Source organism: Anser cygnoides, chromosome 4 (assembly GCF_040182565.1).
Source record: "Anser cygnoides isolate HZ-2024a breed goose chromosome 4, Taihu_goose_T2T_genome, whole genome shotgun sequence".
Classification (NCBI taxonomy): Eukaryota; Metazoa; Chordata; class Aves; order Anseriformes; family Anatidae; genus Anser; species Anser cygnoides.
The window spans coordinates 25,605,828-25,631,446 of record NC_089876.1 but is presented as its reverse complement, the minus strand read 5'-3'; the positions used below and the strand labels follow the sequence as shown (position 1 = coordinate 25,631,446).

The 25,619-nt window shown below is 37.2% G+C and overlaps 1 protein-coding gene across 7 annotated transcripts in view; it reads left to right on the top strand.

Moving 5' to 3' along the window:
- Positions 1–285: 285 nt before the first annotated feature.
- LOC136790664 (phospholipid-transporting ATPase IA) overlaps positions 286–25,619 on the top strand; it is a 103,720-nt gene continuing 78,386 nt past the window's right edge. For 2 of the 7 annotated variants that reach the window (XM_066995819.1, XM_066995817.1), the window contains exons 1-9: positions 292–720; positions 9,796–9,910; positions 11,784–11,883; positions 13,559–13,657; positions 16,905–16,950; positions 19,212–19,252; positions 20,009–20,082; positions 24,567–24,636; positions 25,267–25,394. In XM_066995819.1, the coding sequence (XP_066851920.1) occupies positions 672–720; positions 9,796–9,910; positions 11,784–11,883; positions 13,559–13,657; positions 16,905–16,950; positions 19,212–19,252; positions 20,009–20,082; positions 24,567–24,636; positions 25,267–25,394 (722 nt within the window). In that variant the 5' untranslated portion in view covers positions 292–671. Of the gene's footprint in view, positions 721–9,795; positions 9,911–11,783; positions 11,884–13,558; positions 13,658–16,904; positions 16,951–19,211; positions 19,253–20,008; positions 20,083–20,134; positions 20,792–22,707; positions 22,782–24,566; positions 24,637–25,266; positions 25,395–25,619 lie in introns of those variants that run through there. The other 5 variants (XM_066995818.1, XM_066995816.1, XM_066995820.1 and 2 more) reach the window with 4 other exon arrangements.

Below are 25,619 nucleotides of genomic sequence, written 5' to 3'. Positions count from 1 at the left end.
TGCGACACTGGGAATTACGGGGCTGAAAATAAAAAGCTGGGCGACAGTTTGGAAGTCTCCCGTGAAGCAGGGCAGCACCAGCCCTCCCCCCGCAGCCTGACCAGAGCTCTGCAGCCCGCCCTGCGCCCACTGCTACGCGCTGAGCCCCCCGGCGGGACTGTGACAGGGACGGGGACGGAGGCGGTGACAGGGACGGGGGCGGCCATCCCCCGCCCGCCCAGCTCTCCTAGCGCCGGGCAGCGGCCCAAGGCTTGGCACGTTCCATTCCCCTCCCGTCACGGGGAGGGGACGATTTCAGAAGCCCTCCTCTCGCTGCAGAAGCGGGTCCCGCACGCCGCTCGTTCGGCTGCCGCTCGCTGAGGCTGAGCCGGCGGGTGGGGGGCGTGAGATGGCGGCGGGCAGACGGCGGAGCGAGGAGGAGGCGTGAGGGAAGGGGGGGGAACGGGGCGGAGTTGGTAGGCTCCGGAGCGGCCGAGCGAGGAGCGCTGGCGCCGCGGCGGTCGGTTGGGAGCGGCGGCGCCCGAGGCGTGAGGATCCCGCCGCCGCTCTGAGGGCAGCCCTCGCCGCCGCCCCCGGCCCGGCTCCCGCCGCGATCGCAGAGCAGCAGGTGCAGGGCGGCCGCCTCGGCACCACCGCCACCATCACCACACGGCCGCCACCGCCCCGCGGCCATGCCGGCGGTGCAGAAAACGGTGTCGGAGATCCGCTCCCGCGCCGAGGGTAAGCGCCGCCCGGCAGCCGCCTCTCGGCCGGGCCGGTACCGCAGCGCCGCGGGGAGCCGAGCTGGGGGGGGGCGTCTGGGGGGGGGGGGGTTGTGAAGGGGGGGCTCCCGCCGGGCCTCTGCGGTGGTGGCCGGGTGCTGCCGCTTTTTTCCGTCTTGTCGGCTTGTCATTGTCCTCCGCCGGCGATCCTAGCACGGGGAGACCCTACCCGAAGGGATCAGGCTGTGCCGGTGTCTGTAATGCCCGGCTGAGGGTCGGGGTTTAAGCCTTCAGACAGCAGCAGCGTGTCCATGACTGCCTTACAGAGAGAATTGCTGCAGTGAATTATTACAATATAGCGGTTATTGCGTGCAGAAATAAAGCGTGAAATCACAAATACGAACGCAGCAGCGCATTGGGATAGCTTATTATGTTCTGCTGCTGTACATAATGACTGCCGTGTCACCGTGATGACATGCACTTGGTGAGGTGGGCATGCAGGTTTTATCCCTTTGAGTGTGTTAAAGGTTTGGTGCTTAAATCAGGCCATTACGCTGCGTAGAGTATCCTTTGTCTTTGTTTGGTCACGTCGGGAAGTAAAAACTTTCTCCCTGAATCTTTCTTCCTTCTTCCAAACAGATTACTTTTATTTATATATATATATATATTTGATTTTTTTTCCCCATGCTAGCAAGAGTGTGAAGAAAAAAATTGGAAATAAGATGTTATCTTGACCTTCTCTCCTGTTTATACCATCTTATGTGCCTTTCTCCCCCAAAAGTAGGTTTGGAAGATATCTGGTGCTACCTTTTACTTCCTAGGCAAGGTTAGCTGGCCAAGAAAGTGGAGGAATACATCTTTCTGAAAAGCAATAAAGAAGATGCATACTTCCAGGGGTGCTTTTGAAATGTGCTTACGGCCAGAGTAGCTGTGATGCAGTACCCACAGTCATTAGCAGAGGCGTATAATGACACTGGCTAGAGGTCCAAACGCTCACTGCTTAATTTCAGTTCTTTTGCAGTCGTTCTTTTCAAGTCAGTTGGTTTTCACTGAAAGCTTAGTATCGATTTTCCCAATTTATTTGTGCTTTTTTAAAACCATATAACTTACAGGAATCTTGAGGATTAGTAAATGAACAAACGTGATGTTCCCTAAAAGTGAATGTCTTTCTAAGAAGTGCAGGGGTAGTGAAAAGAGAAAAAAAAAATCTAGTTTATGTGAACAGTGTTCAAGGTTGGATGACTGTAGAACAGCTGAATACAGGGATCAATAGGCTTCTCCAAAACACCTTTGTTAGGACTGAAAATAGGTATGAAATTTCTTTTAAGAAATACAACTTTTGGGAAATGATGTGATAGCTTTTCATCCTAACAATAGAGTAGCTACATTGTATCATGCTGTACTATCCATACCATTACTCAAAGAGAAGTCATTTAAAAAGTGTTACTGTGTCTCCAATCATAGGTTAATGTGAACCTTCCTAGTTTGTTTCAGTTTGTTTCATTTCCATTCAGTTCATTCACAGTGAAATCAATGACAATGAGTCTTTTACTTTTTTTTTTTCCTTTTTGGGATAAATAGCTTCCAAATTTATTTTACGTGGACTGTGTGGCTTGTGGTTCTAAACAGTGCTTCAGAAGTAAATATTACAATTTTCTAAGAGGCTTGAGAGTTCTGCAATGTGAGTGATATCCCTAGCACTTGAAAGTGACATAAAGTATCTGTAAAACCCTGTCTCTGGCCATGATAGGAGTCTCTTAGATAAGCACTGTGCAAAGTGATGATAACGCAGCCTTCTGGGACCTCCACCGAAGTCTTATCTATGGTGTAGAGTAGGAAACTCTTTGTTAATGGCAAGGTCACTGTACGTTCTTTGGAAGCCACTGTTAATACTGTGATCACAAAGAGCAGTTTCCATAAGTGTTGTAATAGCCTGGGCCATTCCTTAGAGTAGCCTGAGACAGGAGGGGATCTGATAAAAAACCTAATATTACCTTCTTTGTTCTATAATTTCTGTGTTGTATGGGATTAAAACCTCATTTTTCTCTCCTGGCACTGCAGCAGCTAATTTCTGCCTCAGAGACCTTTTCCATGGATCATGAGTTACCTTATCAGTCTGGACTGCCTTGACATCATCTCAGAACTAAGCTTTCTCTGACATAAAGAGATAGTAATACTGTTATTAGAGAAAATCGGCTGACGTGCCCAGATGGAATAAACCAAGACCTGTCAGAACGATGCACACATGTATCATTCCCAAGAATTGGTTGACAGTCACAGAGGATGTAATACTACAGTCTGTAAATTATTACAAAATAAAAATTGTAGGTGTGTTAACATCTGTAAGACAACACATTACCTGCATCGAGGAAGGAATTTGGTTAAAAAGCAGCTACTGTTTTGGCAGTATTCTCCCAAACCTCTGCAGGATCTTGTGCTCTTCGTGGCTGATAAAAGATAACCAGGCATGCCTATAATCTTTTTAATAGATTTTTGCCTATTATCCCTGTTGTAAAGAACACTTGCAGTTCGCTTTAGGAAACACCTGCAGTTCTACACAACTGGTGTTTGTACCAAAGAAGTCTTGCTCAAGGCATGGAAGGTCTAGCCCTCCTAAACTGATTTAGGAAATCTCTACAATGTGTTTCCATCACTGGTAACCTTAACTCAGAATCTGTCCTGGGCTTCAAATGTTTGGTGCTATAGAAATAGCATTCACGTCATGTATTCTGCAGTTGTAAAACCCATGGGGAAATCTTTGAGTAGTGTAGCCAACATACAGAGTTAGTTAATACAGTAATTAACTATGCTTCTTTTAACTATTTATAGCTACTAGATAGTAGCTATGTATAGATTATATGTATATAATAGATTCTAATATATGCATCTATTAAATAATAGGAAATGTAATTATTCAAAGCTATTTTTTTTTCTTTTGATGTATTCTGGGAGAGTGGAATTGGGGTTGACAGTTTTTATTAGGGTTCTCTAATCTTCCGAAAATAGAAGCAGTAATGCTTTCCTTCAAGTATTGCTGGAGTTCAGAGAACTATATTAGATTGTAGAGAAATCTGAGTTGCCGTTGTGCTGTCTGCCAACAACATTAATAACAAATTCTTCATACTGGTGGAGGCAAATACCTGTATGAAAGCTAGGTGAAGCTGAACTTGTGCAAGATGTGACAACTTTCATAAGAAGAGGGTGATTATTCTGAAATTCTGTAGTAATCATCAGATTACTTTCAGAAGACTTTCAGTTCTTGTAATTCCTAATATATCCTTAAGCATTTCTACTACTGGACTGTTGGAATGTGTAGCATTTAACTAGATGTAGTGCTCATTGTTGTCACTTGAGCCCGTTCTTTTTCCTTACAAGTTTGTTTTGCAGACCATGTTGAGATTCCCAGTGCTTCACAACTGGAAAAATTGTGTCTAGTGATAGTGCAGGCTTGGCAGCCTCAGCGGTGCCGGCAGGTTAGAGCAGCTGATTGCAATCCCCCTCCTGTACTTTGACTCTTCAGAGGTACAGAGGGCAGCTTCTCAGTGCCAGTTGTGTTATCAAAGTTTTATTGGGGCATTAGGACTAATAGCTCTGAAGGCACACTCTTTCTCATAGTGATACCATCTTTGAACTGTGCTGTATTCTTCAGGAACGTGAGCTAGCAGACTTGCTAGACAAAGAGTTTCTTGGCTACAGAACCAGCTTTCAAAGCTTTTGAATGCCGTATTTTGAGAATAAAAAAAAAAGTTTTTAATGTTTAAGAGAAGTGTATTAAAATCCTTTTGGTGATTTGAGTGAGGGTTTTTTTTTTTTCCTCCCCTTTCTTTCCATGGTACACTCTATCTCCATTTACGGTCATCTATTTCTTCATGTATATAAAGGAAAATTTGGAAATATGAAAAATTTTTGTACAGTGTTTACAGTTTAGAATTTATTGTTGTTGTTTTATCTATTGATTTAGTAAAGTCATTATCAAAACTGGTTTAGAAAGAGTCCCTGCAAATACTGTGTGATGGAACATAGTTGCCTCTTCTGGATTTTTCTTCTTGGAAGCAAAACATTGTCTTTAATGAGTTCTCTTATTGGAGAAAGTTCAAATCGGTTGCTTGGCTTTTTGTTGTTGTTGTTGTTTCATTGGTTATTTTTGTTTTGTCCCTATAGGGGCATAAATAAAATTTATATATATATATATATATATATATATTATCAGGCATGATTCTGAATATTAAGTGGAAATTATCTTTCAAACTTGCCAGTTCTGCATAATAAATTGTCAGAGTAGTGTGACTTGTTCCAATTCTTCCATATTTTCCAATTATTCTTTTTAAAGTGCTGACTTGCAACTTTTTTCAAGCCAGATGCTTTTCTGGCAGTGGGACAGGTAAGAATGTATGCCATAGAACCTGTATGGTAATTCAGCTCTGGTTAAATACCAGCAGTACTACAGGCTGCAAAAGAGGAAGAAGGGTCTCACAACGTATTTATTCTTTCCAAATGACAGGTCTTGCTTAGAGCAGCACCATGGTTCCTGACTGAAGTGTGATAATTGCAGTTTTACTCCTGCTGGCTAGAAGCCTTCAAAATTATTGCTGAGTGGTACTTTAGGATTTGTTGTTATCTTAGATAAGAGCCAGTATGGAGTGATGCTACTTTTAATGTTAAGCCCTGGAACAATGCTTTTCTGTTCACTTGGTGTGATGAACAGACAAGAAACGAGTCAGGTGGGCTCCAGTTAAACATCTGTAGCACAGCAATAATTATGTCCTTTTTCAAAAAGAGGTTAAAATGATTGCTTCATCATATGTTCTTACTCATAAACTTCACAGTATTTTTTTCATAATCAGATATATGTAACAGCTGATGCTTTGCTATTGACTCTGCATGCGTTGTGGTTTTTATCTTTCCTGTCTGGGTTCTGTGCTTCAGGATTTTCTACTTTTTTAACTGTCAACTTTCTGAATGTTTGGGTCAGTGTTCTTGGAACTTTCTAATGGATTACAGAATGGTAGACAACTTATTTATTTTTTTCTTACTGTGTGTTAAATGCATCTTTTTACACCCCTTTCACTAAAAATGTAGCTACTTTCACCAAGAGGTGATCTGGTGAAATTTTCCTTCCATTCTCAAGCATGGATGTCCTTTCACTTGTTCCTGTGATTACTTGTATGCAACATTTTTGAGAAAGGCATCTGTTTATTTCATTAGTAGGCTGAGTTCATACAGACTGGTTTGATGCCAGTGGATTCTCGCTCTCCTTGAGGAAGAAATACACCGCTTAGTAGCTTCCTTTTTGCAAAGTGGTCAGCTTTCGTGTAACCTGCTGCACTGAAGGGCACTCAGCAGTTGAGCTCTAGCCTGTAGATATGTTTTTTAAAATTTCATGGAAATGTAGCTCTTAAAAGTCTGGGTGTGATATAATGCAGTTAGACTCGAGTTTGTGAGTGTACTTTGATACATGTCCTACTTCGTATTTGAAAGTGAGTAATTTAAATAATGCATGTCTCAGACGTGATTTCCCATAAGGTGCCAGATTGAACGAAGCATTGTAATTGTGGAACAAATCTGTGGACTTAGTTCCTGTCACCTTGACTGTAGATTGGTAGGCATTTCAATTTAATGTGTGTACTACCGTGATGTGTAATACCCTTCCTTTTTAATTTTAGTGCCTAACTTTATTTTGGGCCATTTGTGTACCAACAACTTGTTGTCATATTCTTTATTCACCTACTGTAAATAAAACATCCTGAAGATTTCCTTGCAGGTCATATTTGAATAAATTACTGTAATTAAGGAAAGCTTTTGGTGACTTAATCTGTTTATACTAGATGAGTGTGGGTGAGACAGCAGAAATTGGAAATGCTTTGTGCTGGTTTTCTGAAGATGCAGAATACAAACAAACCCTGGGAATGCAATAGACTTTTAATTGTAATTCTAGTGGATGCATCATGTAGAGAAACTTCCATTCACACTCAAGGTGGTAGCTATTAAATACTTGGTCTTATGTCTTGTGAAACTAGTGGGAAACTTGACCTATATAACATAATGTATAGGCTTCAGGGAAAAAAAAAAAGTTCTAGGCTAGGTCTGCCTACCGTGCAGGATAGGGTGGTAGGGTGTCCCTAAAGACGTTTGGCATGCAGAGAGCCCAGAAACAGTGCCTGAGGCTTCGTTTGCTGTACAGCTGTGCAGCAAAGAATTTTCTTTGACCTCAGGCACTTCTGAAAATGAGCAGCTTCACAGCAAGAAGAGTGTGTCCGATTTCTGACCAGGCATAAGGCATCTGTTACTAACCGGGATAAACGCACAGCAGAGTAACTGAAACCTGGGCGTGCTGACTCTTGACAGAAGATTTTCGGTAGGTAGTGGAAGCAAAACATAGTGATACTATTCCCGAGAGTGGTATATTGTAAAGAAATGGCATTGTGGGAGGGTGGGATGGGATGTAGCAGCTCTTTATCAAATGCTGAATTAAAATTTCAACACTTCGGTTTTCTCTCTACACTCTTTCTGATAATCACATCTGAAAGTAGAGTGTTTCAAAAAGAGTTCTGTGTCTCTTTTGCTTGGAAGACATTTCAGTCACTTAAATTAAGCATGTTTGCCATCTCAGTCAACATAATAATTTCAGTCATATATGGATTCCTAGAGTTTTTATATGTGTATACACATACAGACACAAACGAGGAAGAGGAATTGTAACTTCTTGATACTGAGTTTTGTGTGGGAGTGTAGTCTGTACTCCAGTGGATGTATTGCAAAGTTTAGGCAAAGTGAGAGATGTGTGACCTTTAAAGCTTTGAAGGTAGTCTAACACACCTTTTGCTGAAGCTGTGGGCTACAAAGGGCTGCATGTGAGGCTCAGAACTTATTCCAAAGCTTCCTTTTTAAGTAAGGATTGACGAACGTGAATTCAAGGAAGTGGAAAGGAAGGCAGTAAATGTTTATGAAATTTCTAAGCACCTTGTTGGTGACCTTTTGTTTTAAGAAGAACAAATAAACACCTAAATACTAACATATGAAAATAAATGTCTATAGTTCCTTTGTCTTTTCAACAAACAGGTAATATATAATGTTTAATGCCTGCTAACATTTGCTTTAACTCTATCACTGTTTGTACTCAAGGTTTATACTTCCAGGAGCTTTAAAAATAATGCTGCAAAATCGTAGTAGTATATTGTAGAAATGTGTAAACTCTTCCCTTATTTCCTGAAGTTGCTCAGGCTAGGTTGGTACTGAGAGAATAGTTTCCAACTCTTCCACCAAAGCTCTCCCAGAAGCTATTTTATGCGTTCATTCCTTCATCAAGCAACTGGAAGGTGTTGTGTACCTGGGATGAAGGTGCACTCACCATGTGATGGATTCAGACTTGGTGTGACTGGTTGTGCCACTCTGATGACTGACAACCTCACATGCGCAGAGATGTGCCTGTGTCCAGTGGTGTTACACCTGTGTGTGCTCCTGGAGTCGCATGCTGGAGGTCACGCATAGGAGGTGCCCTTCTAAGGGTGGCTAATGACAGGAATAGGAAATGTCTGGCTCAGCCTGCCAAGTGCTTTTGTGTAGTTCCTTAAGTCAAAAAGTAGTGTGTGGGCACCTGTTGGGGGGGGGGGGCAAGTCTGTTAGGCTGGCTGCTCGTCCTCTGAAGCGTATTCTTGAGACTAGAAACGTGTCAGGTGTGTGCCATTCCTTTGGGGAACTGGAAGGAAGGAAATAAATTCCCGTGGGCAAATGTAGTAGTGAGGATTTCCTGTGTAGTAATATCAGGAACCGTAGGTTCATGTTACTGGTGGGAAAGTCTGCAGCGAGAAAGACTTAGCTAGGTGGGGAAGGATCAGGTCAGGGATCACAAATGGGAAATACAGAAGGTCGTGGGCTCTACTGGGCTGTATCCATGAGTGCCGATCTCACTGTCAGGCCACTCTGAGTTGTCTTTGAAAGCTCATGGTGGTCTGGGGAGGTTGCTGAGGACTGGAAGAGTACAGTTGATCAAACTGTAGGGTAGGTTGCATTGGTTTTCTGTGTTTTAGCTTTAGTTGTGACAAAGAAGTTTCTAAGAGTATTTCTCAGAACAGGTGATTTATGCAAATAAATAGAATTAGTGAGTCATTTTGGTTTGATAGCTATACTAGACACATACTTTTTGTATTTAATTTCATTGTTCAGACGTCCTCTTAGGGAACTGTTTTTCTAACATTGAGATTAATGGTTAAATTTTTGCAAGGTTTTTGCAGGAAATTTACCTCTATTCTTATGCAAACTCTTAATTGTTACACCACTATAGTTGTGTAACAATTTAGTTTAAAAGAAGCGTGAAGAGGAAAGTGTGTTATGTGTATATAGGGCAGACAAAGCAGGAAAATAGATCAAGTATGGAATGAGTTGTGTAAAACCTATAGTAAATGTCCCTTTATATATTTGATTTTCCTTTAATTTCCTTTAAATTCAGCAACAAGCAATGCAGAAAAAATTTACATGCAAAACTAGAAACTAATATGCTGAATGATCTGTATACAATATGAAGATTTTCTGAGTTTATATTGCATACTTGTCAGATTACCAATAATACCAGTAACTAAAAACATTTTAGTCCTAAACTTCTTACTCTTCCCTTACGTTACTATTTGTGTATTTCTTTTACCGTCTTCCTTTTTAAATACTTGCTTGCCCCAGTACTGCAAGTAAGATCACTCAGCTGAGAGAGGGGAAAGATTTATTTTTATTGTTATTATTTTGTATGCTCCCTTCTGGATTGAAATACATCAACAGAGCATAGTTAATTTCATATTGCCATGAAGGGGCACAAGCTATTTGAGGGTGCTCATTAATTGATCAGATTTTACAGTTATTGTTCATTATCATAGCTTTACAACGCTTCTTGACTACATACCTTTTACCTTCCTTTCTTAATCACATATATAGTTTAAGTGGCTAAAACTTTATTTTTTTAATTAACATTGCTTTTATTGTAAGAAACAGATAGAGTTCACGTTCACAATAGATGTATTTTTGTTGTGGTGAAGTGCTTTGAGTCTTGTGTGTGTATGTGTTTCTGTCCATTTATCTATCTGTATTAAAAATCCTTCCGTGTTCACAGGCTATGAGAAGACAGATGATGTTTCAGAGAAAACTTCTCTAGCTGATCAAGAAGAACTGAGAACTATATTCATCAATCAGCCCCAGTTAACCAAATTCTGCAATAACCATGTCAGGTAGTAACTCGTGTTTTTGTTAATACCTTTTTTTTTTCAGAATGTTGCATACTGCTTAGCAAAATTTAAGAAGATTCTGTTTATTCCACCTCTGCCATTTCCTCCAGCCACTAGTAGCAGTCGCTGACTCTGGAGGGAGGAACGAAGTGCAATGACTAGAACATCCAATCTGTTTAATATACAAACCTGATCTTCAGAATTGTTATGAACTGAGTGGGGAAAGGTCTGCATGGGACCTTTACAGCTGCACCTTTGGCATATCCCTAGGGTATGGATTTGTTGAAGATCAGTTTATCTTTGATTTTCAAACATATTTCTGGTAGCTGGATGCCAGTGTAGGTGTGATTTGCTTGAACATGTCATTCTGTGCTTTGGAAACTCCGCCTTTTTTCAGTCAGTCTACTACAAAGATGCTGTTGCTGCTTATGAAGCTAGTTTTGAATTTCCAGTTTGGTCTTTAGGACTCTGCTGATTATTTTCTTTTATTTTTTTTTTTAATTTTTAATCTAATTTTAAGAAACATACTGAATGCTCATAAGTAACATATATCTAGATCTGATAATGTCCTTCAGTTCTGTTGTTAAAATTCAAAGTAATTGAATGGCAAAGATATTCCTGTCTCAGGCAGATGTTTTTTCTGAAGGTACATTTGATAAATGCAGAAATTTTGTAGACATTAAGAATAATGTGGTGTTTTTTTGTCATGGACTTGAGATACTTTATAAAGCTTTTTGTTTGTGACTTATCTTGATTGAGTCACTCTTGACCAAGTCACTTTTCTGCCTTTTTCTTTGTTTCTTGACAGTGTTTAGCTCTGTATATGATACATCAATTCCACCTTTAAACTGAGTATTTTATGCAAAGTTAAAGTAAATATTATTAACTTTAAAAGGAGTCGAAAATATTCCTACTAGTCTTTTGTCTGTCATTTTTTTGGTATCATTGTTTTAATTGTTATTGTTTCAGGATGGTAGCAGTCTGCTCTTAAATGAGTGTAAGGCGGATGAAAAGATGCGTGTTCAAACATTTTGTGTTGTTGGATTAACCAAGATAGTTACACTAGGATAAGCTATATTCTGCTCTTCCAGCCTTCAAAACTACACATGATATCCAATATTTTCAATTTTTAAAAGAGGTAAACTTTCAGTTCAGTGAGAGGTATAGATTTTTGTATTTAATGAATATTATAATTTTTATTACTTTTTCAAATATATTGCATCATTTAAAGACAGTTGATCCTATTAAATTTTTTTTTAGTCTTCAAGATGCATTAGATCATGAAAATTCATATGCAGCACAGAAGCCGCACAGCTCCTCAGTTTTGATTTAGCACCCTTCTCATTATGCTGGCTTGACTGATAATTCTTGCTCAAGAATTTTGTCTGCACTTGAGTCATAGTGCAGAATTGCTTACCAAATGTCTGCCATAGATTGCTGGGTAAGGTACTGTTCTGAGGCATCAGAGCTGTGAGCTTAAGTCTTGTATTACCTGCTTCCTCAGTGCAACCACTTGCCTGTTTCTCTTCATTTTTTCCCTCTCCTTGTTGCCTATAACTGAGTCACAGCAGAGCTTGACTGCTGTCCACAAAGCATGCAGAGGTGACAAGGAAATTTCTTACCTCAAAATTAAAACTCACAACAGTTTTTGTGGATGATGGGTGCTTTCCGTGGTTAACTAGATCATAGAAGTGTGTGGAAATGTCTGTGGAAGTCTTCAGATTTCTTTTTTAGTGAAAAATGAATCTGTTTGCACACACGGAAATCACAAAAGGTCCTGTTGTATTTGAAAACATGTATAACTGAGAGGAAAGGAATACATTTGAAATTTTTTCTTACTGTTATAATTGTACTTGGTTTTCTCTTTGTCTTTTAGCACTGCAAAGTACAACATAATCACATTCCTGCCAAGGTTCCTTTATTCCCAGTTCAGGAGAGCTGCTAATGCATTTTTTCTTTTTATTGCATTACTTCAGGTAAGATCAACAATAAGATGCTAATGTTTGAAACTTACTGAGAGAGCATTAACAAAACAAAAATTACTAAAATAAAAGTACATACACTGCTATGTGTACTTTTTTCCTCCTTTGCTTTAGATGTTTCAGCAAATGAAACATCTCATACAGATTTCTTTGCTGTTGCTCTAAGTGCTTGGAGCAGTTTTGTAGGATGTTTCTGCACAGGAAGCTCGCACTATTTTCTAGAGGGAAAATAAAAAAATCAGAAGTTCAGGGTTTCATTAGCTTTCTCCACCTGGAAACCTGTGGTTTCTAAACAAACAACCTCTTGACCTCACCTGGCATCTCAGGCTAGTCCAATGGTCCAGCAGCATTGCTTGTGATGCCGCTGTACTTCAAGCTAGCAGATGTAGAATGTGAGGCTGAAACTGTTTGAGACTTGGCATTACTGGGTGAGAACCTGGCAGGTGGGTGATTTGGGTGTAGGAAGAGGAATGATAGGAAGCAATCATGGAGTTAGAAGACCACCATCTTCTATCAACCAATCAGTGACATCACAGAAACAGGAGTAACAAATACGGGGTAATGGAACTGAGGTGTGAGCTGGTGCCCCTTTGCTCTCATATTTTGCCTGGAAAATAATGTGTAATTGGAATGGGGATGTTTGGGTATACGTGTAAGGAGGAATGAAAGGGCAGAAATAACTGGAGAAGTGATAGATCACTTTGACCTGCAGCTGACATACAGGCAATTGTCCATTAACTTTCTGCCTGGTTTCCATATAAATATTTGAAAATGTAATCTAGAGTAACTTTGAAAACAGATGTATATTCGTCTTGTTCCAAGAAAAATAGCATACATGCATATAACATTGTGGTTTCTTTCAGATGCCCACTGTGGTCGTTGCAAAAAGAAATTTATATAATTCAAAATAATACTGTCTGTTTTTCAAAACCATTTACGATTAATTGAAGATGTGTTCTAACCACATCGAGGACTACTTATTACTCTACTCTTCTCTTGCAAAATCTTGTAGTCATATGGGCTGCATTGCCTGTTCTAAACCTATTAAGGCAGGAATACTCTACCCTATCAATGTAGCCGTTAACAACTCTAGTCAATATAAAGATAATTACAAATAGTTATCAATATATATCACATAACTAACATCTTCTCTGCATTCATTTTGTGTACACATGCACTTGCTTTATCTATGCCTATACCTGCTTAGCAAAAGCTAATTTCTTACAATAGTCTTAGCTGTTTGAAGTTTGTCAATCAGTAACTAGTATAACACAAAATCTTTTAGAAATTAAAAACCTAAGGAATTAAAAATACCTTGGAGTTGTGTCCACTTCAACAAAAATCTAAACTGAAAAGAAAAATAACTGTATGTTATAAATAGGTATTTAAATTTATTTTGAAACATAAAAAATGAAGGTGAGTCTCCTGCAGATACTAAACCCTCTGAAAGTAACTGCTGAACCCTGTTCTATCTAAAATGTAAACATTGTTTTGTTGTATCAGCTTTGTTTGATTAAAAGACAATACCTTACTTGGAAATAACCAGCACCCTGTCTAAATAATGAATCCAGTTTTCATCTCTGTGTTTGCACAGAAAGTTCTACTTCTTGTATTGAAAGTATGTTTTCAACCAGGAATTCAAACACTTTTTTTTTTCTCTTTTTAATAGCAAATTCCAGATGTATCACCAACAGGCCGTTATACAACATTGGTCCCTCTTTTATTTATTTTAGCTGTAGCTGCAGTGAAGGAGATAATAGAAGATATTGTAAGTATTTAATAGCAATATTTTCTAAATAATTTGATTTTTTTTTTCATAGATTATATTGCAGAAAACCCGTTGAATAATTCTCTGCCACTTTTAAAGTTTTAATAACAGGTTTTCCCCAGCTGTGAAATCCAGGTCAGTGCATCTGATGAGTCCTTTTTTAAAGTCAGATGCATAAAATCTGTGTTTTCACTGTTTCAATTTTGCACAGTTTTGTAGACAGCAAGGGGAATAGGCTTTTCAGTTTTTCCTGTTGTTCTGGCCCAATGCAATTTATTGTTAGTCTTGTTGATAAATGTGATACGTTGATGTCTCAGGGCAAGGAACACAAATGGAATGCTTATCTTTGCTAGGTGGGTGTCCACCTATGGCAAGCTTTCCTGGAGTCACTGTATGCAGTAGTGGTTGTTTGGCTTTCTTATTCTATTGAATGAAAATTTTAAAAGAGCCAGGATATTGTCATGGCTTGGAAGTGTCCATTCTAATTTATTTTGTGGGTAGGGAAAAGAATATCAATCTTTGTTTCACTTCCAACAAAGGTTTTGGGGGTTTTCTCAGTACCTCCCTGCCAGATCTTTATTGAAAGCATATCACAGAATGTGTCTCTCTAATTCAGATAACACAAATGAGTTGGCTTTAGACTGCATCATTTGTATCTAAGGAATTTGTCTTGATTTACCAAATCATTCTTCAGATGTGAAGAGTTTCTTCATCCTTTTTTGTTCTGTACTAGTTCTGCAGATAAGTTATATGGAGGACAAGATTTTAGATGTAATATATCAGAGAGTGCCTTGTTATGTGGAGGACAAGGTTCTCCGTTCTTGGTATTGTGGGCTGCTCCTCATGATTTCTGTAAAGCATTGCAGCTAATGTAATCTTTCCCAGCACAAGAAGAGTAAGCTTCCTGGGAACATCAGGTGTATTGTGTTTGAGCAGAATGACAGTGTATGTGCAGAAACATGTTCAGGAGGAAGAGTGATGAGTTACAAAGAAGTTCTGAAATGGAGAGTGGCCGGGCACTCAGCAGACTTTTCTGCTGAGACACTCAATTCAGTCTACTCAGTTAACTTTGAGAATGGATGGTAGGCAAGATACATTGTCCCCCTGGGTTTTATGAAGTTCCTGGGCCAAAGAGTTGAGAGGTCCCGCAAGAGACAATGTTGTGTCCATTAATGTGTTCATTCTGTTTTGCATTTACAATGTTTGCTGCCCTATAGTCGGCTTCTCCTTAAATGTCTTTGTTGCTTTCCATTTACATAAACAAAATCCCTTTTAAAAAGCCATAAAATCAATTCATACTCTTTCAGATATTTTTAACAATTCTGCTGTTAATGCTTACAGACTTACACCATCTGTCAGTGTCTAGGCAAATATAAAACTGAGGCTGCTGCTACTGTACAGAGTGTCCTTTTTAAAATTATCTCATCTTCCTCCTCTTTTATGTCATTTCGTTTCTTTCTATCGTTTGCTCTTTGCAACACTAAGTGTGTAGTTTGGCATGGAGCACAAGCCAGGGAACGTGTTGAGGGTTGGTTTTTTGTTTGGTTGTTTTTGCCATATATCAGCTTAAACAATGAAAATTCTTATTACTAGTTACTACAGAATTACCTAAAGGCAATTCACATATTATTTTTCCTTTTGTTAAGTTTACATTGCCTCAGCATGTAGTTAATTCCTAGAGTGCTTAGTTGAAACTGAATGAGTTGAAGTAGCTGACCGGGAGAATTGAGCTGCTAATCAAAAGGCTTTGTGTGTGTGTGTGTGTGTGTGTGCGTGAAAAAGAAATCTTAATTTTTTCTAGTGAAATAGATATGAAATGTAACATTGCCTCCTGGTTCGTGCAGGAATGTGCAGGAATATTTGACTGTGACAGCTGTACTTCTTTTCCTGGGAAACCTTATCACTTGCTCAATAGTAAAAAATATTCAGTCTGTTTTCCTTCCATCCTTAATTACATTTTACTTTATTTACACAGTGAGATATCTAAGATCTTCAGGAATGGTTATCTTCATCTGATACTAAAGCAGGATTAATCCGCTTTTAGATGACAAACTTTATATATTGATATAAATAAATCTGCTTATCAACATAATACTCTCAACGCAAGAATCAAATGTTTCCTTTTCTCCAGTGTAATCCCAAGAAGTAGAAGATGTAAGCAGAAGACATTATTCACTAACAGCATGTGTTTTCCATGTATGGTTCAGAAGTAGTAGCAAAACTTGTGATGTGCAGTGCAAGATTATTGACAGTTTTCCAATTTTCACCCAGCATAGCTCAGAAAGCAACTAAAATTAAACTGTTACTTTTCAAGCTGGAGGAGACTCTCCCTCTGGGCAAATAACTACCTGCTTTGGTCAATTTACTGTGCCTTCTTGTCGATCAAAGGCTGTTTATCTGTAAAATCAGCCATCTTTTTGCAGAGAGAGTCTGATGATAATCTGTGAAAATCTTTTCAAAAATAATATCTTACCTTAGTCTTTGTAAAGTGATAAGGTGCCCTTTTAAGACCTGGCAGCTCAGAGTTATACCATCATTTTATTAGAATTATGGCTCTTAAGTAGGTCAGTTTATTTTCATTTCAATTTACAATGTTGCTTCTGATTTTTTTCTTTTTAAGAGGCATGAATTCTGTACCTCTGTTCAAAAATCTGTTTTAGTAGTCTCCTAAGCATGTTGTAGCTAATATGAGTTTGAGTATATCATGAAAATACTGCTGTTAGTAGCTGCAACAAAAGATTATCAAAAGGCTTCTAACAGCTATATGAAAACTGAGAGACGTTGGGGTGAGGGGTTGAGTTGATTTTGTTTGTTTGTTTTTATGTCTTTTTTGCTGAAGTCTGCAGGTAGTTATGTAGAAGTGAAGTTAAGTTTACTCAGTCATAGTTTGACTCTATATGATGCTTACCTGAAGAATGCTTTCATGACCTTTGCTCTGTTAGAGTCATCTCCCAGTTGCAAGGAAGGTCAAAGTTACGGAACATAAATACACCACATCCTTGATCAAGGAATTTGTTCGAATAGAGATTGCCTGTGTGAGAGTTACTAGAACACTATTAGCCTAGAACTGAATGTGACTTTCTTGATGATAAAGACTATGCAAATAATCCGTAGTACTATTTAAAATGTTTTAAAAATCTGTGTATTAAATTGGTGAATAGGAGGGAGTAATAAATGTGTTTTAAATCTTAAGTGTGAAAGTTTTATTTCAACAGAAGCCTTTAACCACTGTGCATTTTTAATTCAGAAAAGGCATAAAGCCGATAATGCGGTGAACAAGAAACAAACTCAAGGTAGGAAATTTTTTAAAGCTTATTGATTGTGGTTGTGTAGGGGGGTGATCTTGAAGTTTTTGCGAATGCTAACAATGTAATTCTAACTGTTGAGTATACAGGTAAATGAGCTGGAAATGGATTGTGCAGATTTCTTCAAAATTTGGCACAAAAGTATTCCTAGCGCTGAGAAACTAGTTTAAGCTAATGCGGGACTCACACAAACATAACACTGATATCAGTATACTCTCAAAGCAATATTTGACTGTATTGTCAAATACATTGTCAAAACAATAATTACAAAGTTAATCAGTATAGTAATCCATAATTTTGCTTTCATCTATTCAGCAATTCTGTAACCCTGAAAAATAGCATTGTGAGTAGTATGTTATATATTCAGCTGTACCTTCAGTTGTGTTTTAAACACACAAAATTGTTAATGAAATGATACATGCCTGTATGGATTCTGTATATGGGTTTTCCTTCATCTGTGTGTTCATTAAAGACCATCTGTATCTCAGTTAACATTAGGTAATTAACTAATACTAAAATCTTCTATTAATTCTAAATTTTTGTTACTATTTAAAAAAAGTAAAAACTTAGAGGATTTTGATGTGCTATGCTGCATTAGGGACGACTTTGCTTTCCCTAGCTGCACATGTAGACACTAGACACTGTCATGCACTCTGATGTGATGAAGCGTACATTCTGCAGGGTGGTGAAGTAATTTTCCATAGGGCAGACGGAGCATGCTTTTGAAAGCTATTTGTTAGAGATAGCTGAAAAATGGGAGACATGAATGTGAAAGCCAGGCTACAGAAGACTTTATGGGGCAAGTATTCTATAATATAAAAAGCTCATAGCAACACCACTCTTTTTTTTCCTCGTCAGAAAACAGATTTAATTTAATGTCATGCATGTTAATTATGCTTAAAAGCTTATTGGATCAGGCTGGGGTAGAGTACTCTTGAGATTTCAGATCTCCCAACATGTTTCCATGAATTTGACTCACCCATTTGTGAGCTGATTTTAACTAGCTAAAGCAGCAGGTAACAAGTCTAGCAAGAAAGGCTGACAGCTTCCTTCCATTTAACGCCTTAAACGTCTTACTACAGTATCACAACCAGCCATCACTCTGGATCTGCAGTTTTCCCAATGAGGGGAAATGGTTTGTTAATATGGATTTTGTGTAACGGTCAACTGATTGGTGAGAGACAGTCATGAAAATGGCTTGTTTGATGTCTGAAAGGTAGACTGCTCCATTTACCATTACCCTGAGCATATCAGCACTAATAAACTTCAGGGAAGGGGTAAGAGAACTTATCTCTTCCTGAAGAATTATTAAGCAGGTTAGTTACTAGTTTACAGAAATGTAGATATATAGCAAAATGGTCAATCTGCAAAGAACATCAATGAAAACTTAGATGTAAAGGCAATATGCTTTCCTAGAATTTGCTCCACTTTTATGAAATCAACACTTGCTTTCATAAGAATTGAATCCTCTGGCCAGGTGCTTAAATAAGCATCCTGACAGTTTGAAAGCTGGGAGACACATTAAAAGAGAGCAGTCTCTTGGAGCTATCTGAGCATTGATACATATCTATAAATTTTATTTTCATTTTCTTTTTGCACATCAATCTTCAGTAGCTTCGTAACCAATGCTAATTAAAAAAATTAACTGGCAAATCAATTAATCAATTAACTGGCAAATGAGGCATGTTTTTTTGCATCATAGCAATACTTTAAAGTAGAGCAATGCTCAAAACTAGAGTAGTGAGTGTGCTTGCAATATTAATTAGTTCTGTGACATATCAATGGCAGTAAGAACAGCTGAATCCTAAGCCTGCTGGTGACTTTTCATGAGTCGTCTCTATATGAAAGTCATCATTATTTAAACTGAGCAAAGTTATATTCTTGAATTGATATTTTTCCCCATAATAACTTGATAACATTTTTTTACTTTGAAACTTTTTATTCCAATTACTAATTTCATTGGAAAACACCACATTATGATACAATCGATATCAGATTTAATGGATAATTAAACCCTGTAAACTTGTTCTGATTCACCTAGTAATAAGTTTCTATGGTACAAAATCTATCATATAAAGAAAGCGTTGTATAATTGAGATGCTTGACCTGAACTTATAGAAACAAGGCATGCTGTAAAATTTTCAGTAAATGTGGTGTGTTTTCATGACTTTTTGTAAGGAATCTGACACAGACTGCAATTAGATTGTATAACTGGAGAATTCTTTCTTTTTTACTGTTTTTTGTTTCAGTACTACGAAATGGTGCATGGGAGATTGTCCACTGGGAAAAGGTGTGTATTTATATTTTCAAGGTGACTTTTGGAGCAGAATATAGATCTAATGTTTGCTTTATTTCTCGAAATCTATATCACTGAGAAGAATTAACTGTTATGATGGGAAATATATCATCTTTTGTATTTTATTTTTTGTGTTCGTTAATATTTGTCTATTAAAATGTATTTTTAAATCAAGTCAGTTTTGATGTCATGAGTCAGCCAAAACTACCATTGGCTGACTTAATTGCTTTGGCTTAAAGCATAAGAACTTTAAAGACTGTTAAATAGTAATTAGAGGAGGGGACTGTTAAAGATAACTTTTAGGGAGTAAATATTAAGCTTTCCATCTAGTGTCTTGGTTTTGTTGGTTTCCACACCTGAAAAAATTGACCAAAAATTTGATCCACAATAATTTGGAGATAAGATTCAGGTGAAAATTCTGATGAAACCTTTGCAGAAACCACGGTAAGGGCTATAGCATTAGCACTATAGATTAATTTGTTCTTTAACTCAAGTATTCTAAATGTAGATATATTTATTACAATAACTAACAAAGTAAAGAAATGAATAGGCAATGTCAAAATAAAGCCTACTGAAGAGATTTCCAAGTAATTCAAGGGCTTTGTGTACCTGACACCTATAGGCTTCTCTGGAAGCGTTTTAAAAACAGTCTTTCTAGCAAATTCAGCAAGGTAAATATTTACTATGCTTAAAACAAAGGGATAACATATTTTGTTTGAGACCATTAACCAATTCCCAGTTTTCTTTCAGGTAGATGTTGGAGATATAGTTATAATAAAAGGCAAAGAGTATATACCTGCTGACACTGTACTGCTCTCATCAAGGTAGAGATGCCCACTGATGCTTATAGTGTAGAGGCTGGTTTCTCTACCCTGCATTTATTTATTTATTTATTTATTTGTTTGTGATTGCTCCAAGGAAATAAGGAATAAACAAAAATGCTGCTTCTCTTGAGTATAATCTTCCGTTCATTTGGGAATTTATCATTTCAGGCAGTATTTCATTAAATTGTGTCAATTGCAGTTCTAAAACTACACTGCCATTCTGTTTACCATTGAGTTTTTTCTACGAAAAAAATAGTATGTTATTTTGTTATTGAGTGTAATGCAAAAAAGGTTGATTTGTCTAGTTTTAGTACTTGGACATCGACTTCTGTATTTTACCAGGCTAGCTTTTTGATACCTACATAACAAATTGCATCTTATATTTAAATTAAAATGAATATATTGCAGACAACAGAAATGTGTTTAATAGATATAGTCACCTGTTTGGTAGTTAAATCAGAGGGGAAAAAAAAAAAACATGAATCATCAAACTAGCATTGTCTTTGAGCTGAACACTCACTTTATTCATTAATACATTTTTTGAATAATTTCAGCACTGAAAGCAAGACTTAATGTATAGTGTGTAATGTAACTGTTTTTACATGGACAATCAGAGGTTGTTTATCATCATTTCCTTGGACAGTTTTATATAAGAAATCCACATCTTACTATGTGGAAGATGAACATTTTTCAACATCTATTTGATCAGGTCAATTGACAATATATTCTAAGAATTGTTTTTTTTTATTTGTTTTAACATTATCTAAATAGGATCGATTGTGTTTTGATTTATTACTCAATGTTTACTATGCAATGACAGCTATCTTTTTCTGGTACAAGTGGAAGTATTATTGTAATATGTATAATTATGGGTTAGGTGTAAACCATCTACCACAGAAGTTAATGAATCTACTCATACGTACAGTTAATGAAGTTAGAATCCTACACATTTCTGTGACAAATTGTGGTGTACACTACATTATTTATGCCATGTTCCATAATATCTCAAAATTAAGTGTAGCAGTTTCAAAACATTTCTATTATTATCATGTTAAACAATTCCAGGTAATTCTGTAAATTCTCCCACAGTCTGTCTTTGTTCAGTATTAATGTTTACCGTAACTTCAGATGTTTTTCTATTCAGTATCCTCTATAAAGCTTTTACTTCTGCATTTTTAGAAGCATTTATAAGTTTTGGTGGTGCTACTCCTCCAAGATCTTCACAGACAGTATACCATGCAGCAAGAACATTTTCGCCTGATAATAGCTTCTATCATGCTAACTCTAGTGTCTTACAGGCAAAACAGATTATATCTTCTCAGAGCACATCCTTTATAATCCTTCTGAGTAAGCTCCTACATTTGGGTCTTTGCCTAGACTTCTTCACTGTTTTGCCCTATCCAATTTGTAGGGTATTTGCGTTACAGTGTTCTCCAGTTGTAGTTGTAGACATAGAAGAATCCACCTATCTGCAAAGCTGTCTTTCCAAGCCTTGTCCCTTGATGGGAATCCTGTATCATGCATTGATAAGTTGAAATAATACTTAGCTGCTACTGGACTTATTGGGAATGTTACCACTTTGATTCATCTCGCTTTGCCCCACTTTTGTCAGAACACACAATCCCAGCTATGACTGTTATTCACCTTGAATTTCACCAGTCAGCTTTTCTTCTGGGATCCAGTTTGCAAAGGTGATTCCTTGAATCCTGATTGCTTTTGTAGGTCCAGCTCTGGCATTTTTTTCCAGCTAAAGCATCTTCCTTAGTTATGTAACTGGGGGCCTGTTGAAGCTCTCCTGCCAAGAGATGACCTTGTGCTACTACATTACCTGCAATTCTGTGTGTGTGTACCAACACATGCTCTCCTTTTCCAGCTCTCATCTCCCCATGGCCATGCATTCTGCAAGAAGACAGTCTCATCAGTTTTGCTTTCCAGGTGTTTATTGATAGTCATTTACATTTTAGGCTTCAATAGCAATGCAAGTCTGCGGGCCTGGTTTTATATCAGACTAATATTATTTGGTTCTTTTTACCAATAATAGCAGTTTCTGGAGAATTACAGTTTCCTAAGATAATTAAGATCATGCTATTTTTTACAGTGGAAAGGCACAAACCTCTGAGACTTAATTCTGTTTTGTTCTTGCAAGTTCATTGAAGATCGAAAATAACAAAACTGAAACTAAATACAAAATCATTTTCAGCAAGCTGACTAGAAGGGTTCTTGTCGCCTGACTTTTCGGAAATGTCGGTGTAAACTGTAATGGTTTTTATTTATTTACTTTTGATAGCATATGGTGTGGCTAGAAACTTTGTCAGTTGAGAAATAAGCATAACAGCTTTTTGTTTTTCCTGTTAAATGTCAGTGTTTTCTGCAGCTTAAAGTTGGTACCTTAAAGTAAAACAATCCACTAGAACAGAAATGGAAATATTTTAGTTGTTTTGCTTCTCTGACCTGATTAAAATAGATTTTGAAAAAATTGTCATCAGATGTTTTAATTAACATGTATTGTTTGTATAATAATTTCAAACTCTGTCTTTTTGTCTTTGTCCATTTGTTTTTGTTTTGTTTTGTTTTCCCCTATCACTTATTTTTCTGTTCTAATCATTTTCAAACTGGGATGTGTAGGTGGCAGTAGGGGAAGTAGTGAAAGTGACCAATGGGGAACATCTCCCAGCTGATCTCATCAGCCTGTCATCAAGGTTAGAATAAACTAGTTGCACAGGATACGTGTATGTGGGTCCTCGTATACCAAATATGAAGAACACTGATATATTGATAATCTTTGCTTTACTGTCTATCTTTCTTAGACAAAACCCACACATTTATAAAATGAGAAAAGGTTCAGTTGATAAAAGTGCAGATCCTTTAAAATGTAAATACATGGTAAGATTCCAAGAAATGAGAACTTGTTTCAGACCTTCTTTTTAAGCTTTTACACTATCCCCATGAAATTTTATCAGACAAGTTGTCATTAAACTAATACACAGTAAAACACTGGGATAAGTATATGCCTAATTCCTTAAAGCGAATTAAAAATAGACACATTCATACCAACTCATTTTCAGCAAAGAATATAGTTTATTATTGATAGGACTGGTAGAGGACCCTCTGCACAAATGTGAATGTTGCACAATCTCTGCCGCATGCAATGGCAAAAGCAGCATTGTTCTTGTGTACTGTGTCAAAATGCATGTTTCTTAGACACGTCAGCTTTATGCTATCATCTGCGCTGTTGCTGGACTTCGTTGTTTCCTAACAAATCAATGGGCCTGCCTTGATCTAACTGCAATTTATTTACTTTGGAGGTCACTGCTATCTGCTAAAGTAATTATAATTAAGCATGTGTATCACTTGAGATGTCTTTGCTGCCTTAGTGCTCCACAAAAATATTGTTTGTGTTTACTGTCAGTTAATTAGAATGCTAGAACTGTAGTAGTGTTTCATACAGGTGATGCCAGCCAAACAATCTAGACAGAAGCTATTTACATTTTTAGAAAAGTTTGCCAAGAAGAAAATACTTTCTAAAAGGAATTTATGATAATGATTTTGCACGTTTTAGTGGTTTTGCTTTGCAAAAATACTATGTTTGAATAACCTACACAGTTTTAGAATGATTTGAGGATAAAGTTAAGTCACTTACCAGTAGCCACTGTTGCATTCACAAACTCAAAAAAGCTCTTGATTCTTGAATTCCATGCTAGAAAGAAGGAAAAAAAATTATCTTTAAAGCGGTAGAAGAATTAATGTTTACTCTCTATAAGTTGTAAAGGTTTTTCATGATGACTCTGGTCCTTTGCAGGATCTTAATTTATGTCACAAATATAAATACTAAGTGCTCTGTTCTTATGCCCAGAAGATGGTAGCTGAGTGGAGCAATTTAGAAATCCTGACCTGATCTTCTTTACCATCTACTTGCAAAAAAAGTCATTTTGTCCTTCTTTTTATTTTCCTAGTTATCACCTATATAATGGTTATGTGTTTTCAAATCCAGAAGTGTTATACAACACACACAATCACTTCTGTGTGTTACACACCAAACAAAAAAAAAGTTTTAAAATTGCATGGAAAGGATGGCTGTATTTCAAAAAAAAGCCCATAATATGAACTTTTATTTAAGAAAACCCTTTACAAGAAAAAGTTCATATCTATACTACTGCTGCATGCAGTAGTAGGCACTATGACTGTACTTCATTTGTGCCTATATATAATTTCATGTGAAAACTTAAAAATGAACAAATAAATAAAAGTTATACAGCATTTTTAGCAGCATTTGATCTAAGATGATAACTTTTGGCAAACTTTTCTGACAATGTGGAGTATTATAGTAGTTTTACAGATTTGACTATAAATTATTCTAGTTCTGAAGATTTGATAAGGGGAAAAAAAAAAAAAAGCTGATTGCCTAAATAGGTATTAAAAGATTAAAGAAAGTTAATGGAGTTTGACATTATAATATAAAATTAAGGATTTTTTTCTCTTAATAGTGAACCACAAGCTATGTGCTACATCGAAACATCTAATTTAGATGGTGAGACAAACTTAAAAATTCGACAGGTAGGAATTTCATTTTTGAGAATATTACCAATATTTTAAGTCTATGATTGCTTATAAAACATTTTAAGACATTGATGTTCATTTTAGAAGGCTCTGAGATTTTAATAGATTAAGTTAAAAAAGTTATTGATTATTGCTATCTCATAAATGTTTTCGTTCAATGCATTAAATAGAAGGAATGAATACTTATTTCTAAGCCATTCCTTGCACTTCAAGGGGTTTCCTTTGGGAGAATAGGCTGAAGGATTTGTAGTCTGGGTTATTGCTTTGTTTTTAGAGGATAGAAGAGTGAGAAGCACTGCAGAAAGAAGCTGCTAGTGCCAGTATTGCACTTGAGGAGCAGGTAGGGAATGTCAGTTTTTGGCTGAGTGTGCAGCGCCTGTGCAGGGACATTCTTGCTGAGTTATATGGTTGGTTGTGACCCTGTCATCCTCATGATATTGTAAGATATCAAGGTGATTTTTTTTTACTCTCACTAGCATCCAGCAATATGACAGCAAAGTGTAGTGGTCCTATTCTATTCATGTAGGAATACTGCCTTTCAAGTCATGCCATATCAGATTTATAATACATAGAATTTTATATTGGAAAGTGATTTTTAATGTCACGACAAACAAATTTTGTTTACAGGGTTTGCCTCTAACATCAGATATAAAGGACATAGAAAGCTTGATGAGGCTTTCAGGCAGAATTGAATGTGAGAGCCCAAACCGACATCTCTATGACTTTGTTGGAAACATCAGACTGGATGGGCATGGGTATGTAAATGCAAGGGAAAAGATCTTAATAGATTCAATCTATCAGTAGATATGTAAATGTTGTTAAACTAGTCAAGTTAAAATATAAATTACGAAGTCTTTATTCTGTTAAGACTAGAGAGGTAAAAAAAATATTTCTGATGTATTCTGTATTAGTCTTCATTCTTCAAAAGATTACAGGGGTAAAATCTGATGTCTGCAATTTGACTTTTTATACTAGGCGAC